Source organism: Protobothrops mucrosquamatus, unplaced genomic scaffold (genome assembly GCF_001527695.2).
Source record: "Protobothrops mucrosquamatus isolate PMUCROS unplaced genomic scaffold, P.Mucros_1.0 scaffold5499, whole genome shotgun sequence".
Lineage (NCBI taxonomy): Eukaryota > Metazoa > Chordata > Lepidosauria > Squamata > Viperidae > Protobothrops > Protobothrops mucrosquamatus.
Genome location: NW_015391354.1, coordinates 3,178 through 8,166, shown reverse-complemented (window position 1 = coordinate 8,166; position 4,989 = coordinate 3,178). Strand labels below are relative to the sequence as shown.

The 4,989-nt window shown below is 47.6% G+C and overlaps 1 protein-coding gene across 1 annotated transcript in view; it reads left to right on the top strand.

The window, feature by feature from the left end:
• LOC107299805 (dnaJ homolog subfamily C member 2-like) overlaps positions 1–4,492 on the top strand; it is a gene marked incomplete at its 3' end in the record, with an annotated part of 10,843 nt that extends 6,351 nt beyond the window's left edge. Inside the window, exons 2-5 of the mRNA XM_015829142.1 lie at positions 589–738; positions 3,303–3,391; positions 3,478–3,547; positions 4,308–4,492. Of these exons, the coding sequence (XP_015684628.1) occupies positions 589–738; positions 3,303–3,391; positions 3,478–3,547; positions 4,308–4,492 (494 nt within the window). The remainder of the gene's footprint in view (positions 1–588; positions 739–3,302; positions 3,392–3,477; positions 3,548–4,307) is intronic.
• Positions 4,493–4,989: the final 497 nt, after the last annotated feature.

The following is a 4,989-nucleotide window of genomic DNA, read 5'->3' as shown; positions in this document are numbered from 1 at the left end:
CTTCTTCTTCTTCTTCTTCCTTCTTCTTCTTCTTCTTCTTCTTCTTCTTCTCCTTCTCCATCTCCTCCTCCTCCTCTTCTTCTCTTCTTCTTCTCTTCTTCTTCTGCTTCTCCTTCTCCTCCTCCTCCTCCTTCTTCTTCTTCTTCTTCTTCTTCTTCTTCTTCTTCTTCTCCTTCTTCTCCATCTCCTTCTCCTCCTCCTCCTCTTCTTCTCTTCTTCTTCTCTTCTTCTTCTGCTTCTCCTTCTCCTCCTCCTCCTCTTCTTCTTCTTTCTTCTTCTTTCTTCTTCTGCGTCTGCTTCTTCTCCTCCTCCTCCTCCTTCTTCCTCTTCTTCTTTCTTCTTTCTTCTTCTGCTTCTTTTGCATCTGCTTCTCCTCCTTCTCCTCTTCTCCTTCTCCTCCTCCTCCTCCTTCATATTATTATTATTATTATTATTATTTCATTCATTCACTCAGTCATTCCTTCATTCTTACTAGAAAGGGAGGAGACTCCAGCATTTTCAGACCTCATACTGGTTTTATTCCCCCCGAGTCGCGACTTTAACTCGGTCCGGAGAAGGTGTGACCCCAATGTTTTCCTTTTGTCTCAGCAAAGGCAGGCAGAGCTAGAAACGGCACGACTGGCCAAGGAGAAAGAGGAGGAAGAGACGAGGCAACAGACTTTGCTGATGAAGAAAGAGAAGGATATACAGAAGAAAGCGATCAAAAAAGAACGGCAAAAGCTGCGCACAACTTGCAAGGTACACAGCTGCTGCTGATGCTGTTGTCATCCAACCTGTTGTTGTTTTTCAGCCAGGTGTTCCGAGCCCAACATCCAAGCGTCTTCAAATACCGTGTATCATTCTTAAAACCTGGGGGAAACGACAGGCAACGTTTTTGTAGTTGTCACTTCTCAGAATTGGTTTTTCTCTAGCGAGCCGGTTTACGTTGAAATGGTGCTTTTGATTCTTTTTAAAAAAAAAAATATGCCACCAACCTTTCTGGGTGGGCGGCTCGGTGGGAAAGGGAGGGGCAGAGAGCTTTACGCGTGCATGCGCACAGGCCCAAATGCAGCTGCGCGCACGTACAGTACGCGTGAACGGGGCCGTGAGCATGCTCGCTCCGTAAATGGGGCTGCTAGATAAGCCACTTGACGGGCTTCATCCCACTCAGAGGTCCCCCGGCTCGGTGGGAAAGGGAGGGGCAGACACCTTTAGGCGCGCATGCTCCATAAATGGGAATACTGGATCAGGGCTTTTCAACCAGTGGTACGGGTATCACCTGTGGTCCATTGGCACCTGGCAGGTGGTATGCGACCATCCTAGAAAAGTAGCGGGGGAGAGGAATGAGCTGAACCGGTGGCAGCACCGCACAAGCCTGAGCGACAACCCCGCAGGGCTGTCAGGGCTCAGCGGAAGCGCCAGGATCAGCGCCGAGCTCCAGCTGATCGGCGCTTCTTTGGGGCTGTCAGGGTTCAGTGGAAGCGCCAGGATCAGCACCAGGCTCCAGCTGGAGCTCGGCGCTGATCCTGGTGCTTCTGCTGAGCCCTGAAGAAGCGCCGATCAGCTGGAATGTTGCAGCCTCTCCAGGGTCTTGTGATTTACATTCAGATGCTTGGCAACTGATTCATATTTATGACGGTCACAGTGTCCCAGGGTCTTGTGAAGGGACCAAAACCTGCTGCAACCACCCATCAAGACGGGGGGAATAAAAACCAAACACACCCCCCACCCCACCCCTGCTGCCAATCCTCAACAGAAATGCTCACAACAATGAAAACCTCGGACAGGAGGAAGAGCGCGGCCGGGTGGGCAGGCAGGTGTCTTGCTCGGCTGTGCCTTGGGGGGGGCACTTTTTCCAGTGCCATTGTTAACTTCGAACAGTCACTAAGCGAACTGTTGTAAGTCGAGGACTACCTGTACTTTATCACTTTTTTCCTTTTGGGGGGGGGGGTCATCAAGTTTTTGACCCCTTGCTAGGCGACTGGTGGTATTCGGATATTGCCATATCCTAAAAGTGGTACAATGGGTGAAAAGGTTGAAAAGCCCTGGACTAGATAAGCCACTTGACGGGCTTCATCCCACTCAGAGGTCCCCAGGCTCGGTGGGAAAGGGAGGGACAGACAGCTTTAGGCGCGCATACACACAGGCCCAAGTGCAGCTGCGCCCGCGTACGCATGAACAGGGCTGCTAGCATGCTCGCTCTATAAATGGGGCTGCTAGCGCCGGCGCAAGGGGGTTGAGCGCGCATGCACGCACACACTAACCAGCCATTTACACAGTTCAGTGGCCAAGAGGCCGCAGCCCGGTAGTGGACCGCGGCCCGGTAGGTTGGGGACTTCTGTTCTAAGTGACTTCGGGCGGCTTACAAAGATAAAAAAAAATTCATATAGAAAGAATAAAAAGCGATAACGCCCATCCTTCTGCTGACAACCCTCAATCAGATAAGCCCCTTGATGGGCTTCATCCCACTGAGAGGTCCACAGGGGGTTGGGCTAGAAGATCTCCAGGGTCTCTCCCCACTGTTATTCTGTTGATCAGTTGGACGGCTTGCCTCTAGAAGTGGTGGGTGCTCCATCACTGGAGCTCTTCAAGAATAGACTGGACAGCAACAAAGCATAAAACAGGATATCATGGGATAGATATTGAGCTCTTGAAAATGTTTATTGATTAACTTTTATCGATTAATGGAATTTATATGCAGTGATATATTAATGAATGAATTTGTTTTAGAAATGTACTAATTTGAATATATTATCCTAAATAGAGAGACAGATTGTGTTAGTCTAAGTCTAAACATCTGAAAAATTATTAAAATGTAAAATGGGATTTTATGGGTTGTTGAAAAAAAATTTTATTCACTAACGGAATTTATGTGTATGAATTTGTTTTATAGAAATATATTAATTTGATTATAATATCCTAAATAGATAGAGAGGGGAATTTTAAGGACTATTGTCTGAGCTGTATATTTATAATGTTCTTGTTTTTCATTGATAACCCTATCCCCACGTTGGTTCTTAAGCCTTGCTGGTGTCAAATGGAAAACTAATAAAAATTATATTTTTTTAAAAAAAAGAAGAAGAAGAGACTGGACAGCCATTGGTCCAGAAGAGTATAGAGTCACCTGCTTGAGCAGGGGGGTGGACTAGAAGACCTCCAAGGTCCCTCCCAACTTGATATTCTAACTCCAAATACTTCCTGAACGTTTGAAGCTCATCTTAATGTCAAGTGTTGTAGCAGGCTCAGTCCAACACGTCGTATGTCAGTTGCGTGTCGTTTCTTCCCCACCTTGAAATCTGAAAATAAAACATGTCCATTTTCAGAACTGGAATTACTTTTCCGACAACGAGGCAGAAAGCGTCAAGATGATGGAGGAAGTTGAGAAGCTTTGCGATCGTCTGGAGCTGGCAAGGTAGGCAGTCCTGACCTCCGCTTTGTGTTTGTTGACCTTCCCGCTTTCTGCGAGATCTGAATTGTCGTTCAATGATTTGTTTCTAGCATGCAGTGCTTGAATGAAGCACTTACCTCCACAACCAAGGACGAAGGGAAGGCGGCGGTATTAAAACAGGTAAATATTAACATTTTGTCGTGTAAAAAAAAACAACAACCCAGCGGAGCAGGGCGAAACTTAGGGAAAAGACGCAACTTCCTGGCTAAAAATTGGAAGACGAGCCGCCTCCACTAGAACGTAAACGCGATTTTTTAAAAAAATGGAAGGGTTGTGTGTTTTCCGAGGGCCTGACACAACTTTTAATTTGTGACCACAATTGGAGCCAGCATTTTGGTAGCTAAGTGAAACCTTTGTTAAGGGAATTTTGTCCCGCGTTAACTGTGCCCTTTTGTGGCACAGTCGTTAAGCGGGCCACTGCAGGTACACATGGTTGTTAAGTGGATCTGGCTCTTTGCCCCGTTGACTTTGCTTCTGAGAAGGTCGCAAAAGGGGATCACGCGACCCCGGGGTGGGGGGGACGTGGTGACCGTCGTAAATACGAGTCCGTTGCCCAGCGTCCAAATTTTGATCTCGTGCCCGTGAGATATTGCAGCGGTCGTAAGTCTGAAAAACGGTCGTAAGTCCCTCTTTTTCCCCGGTGCGGTCTCCTCTAAAAGTTTCTAAATGTTGTGTTGATTTGGGGAATTTTTTTTTTTTTTTTTGACCTCGCGGGTCCGATAAAATCCCTTGACTTCTCTCTGTCTGTTGTCTATGTCGGCTTCTTCTCCCACCAAATAAATTGGGAGGCTCAGGATAGCTCTGGGGTTGGTCGGAGAAAAGTACTTTTTTTGGTTTTTGGTAGTCCGGTTGAGAGGTGTGTTTGTTTGTGTTCATGTAGATAGAACAAGTAAATGAACAGGTAAGGAGAGAAAAGGAAGAAGCAGAAGCTCAAATGCGACAAGCCACAAAGAGCTCGGACAAGTCCACAACTGGAAGCGTTGGGGGCAGCAAGAACTGGTCTGAAGATGACCTCCAGTTGCTAATTAAAGCCGTCAATCTCTTTCCTGCCGGGACAAACTCAAGGTAAGCCTATATTTATTATTTGAGCATCTTGTTGTTGTTGTTAGTTGCGAAGTCGTGTCTGACCCATGGACAACGTTCCTCCAGGCCTTCCTGTCCTCTGCCAACTTCTGGAGTCCATTGAAGCTCCCGCCTGCTGCTTCAGGGACTCCATCCGGCCACCTCCTTCTCTGTCGTCCCCTTCTTCTCTTGCCCTCCATCTTTCCCAGCATCAGGCTCTTCTCCAGTGAGTCCTTCCTTCTCATTAGGTGGCCAAAGGACTTGAGTTTCCACTTCAGGATCTGGCCTTCTAAAGAGCAGTCGGGGTTGATCTCCTCTAGGACTGACCGGTTGGATCACCTTGCAGTCCAGGGGACTCGCAGGAGTCTTCTCCAGCACCAGAGTTCAAAGGCCTCCATTCTTTGGCGCTCAGCCTTTCTTATGGTCCAACTTCCACAGCCATGCATTGCCACTGGGAAAACCATGGCCTTAAAAGGTTTCCAGACTGCCAATTCTCAGCA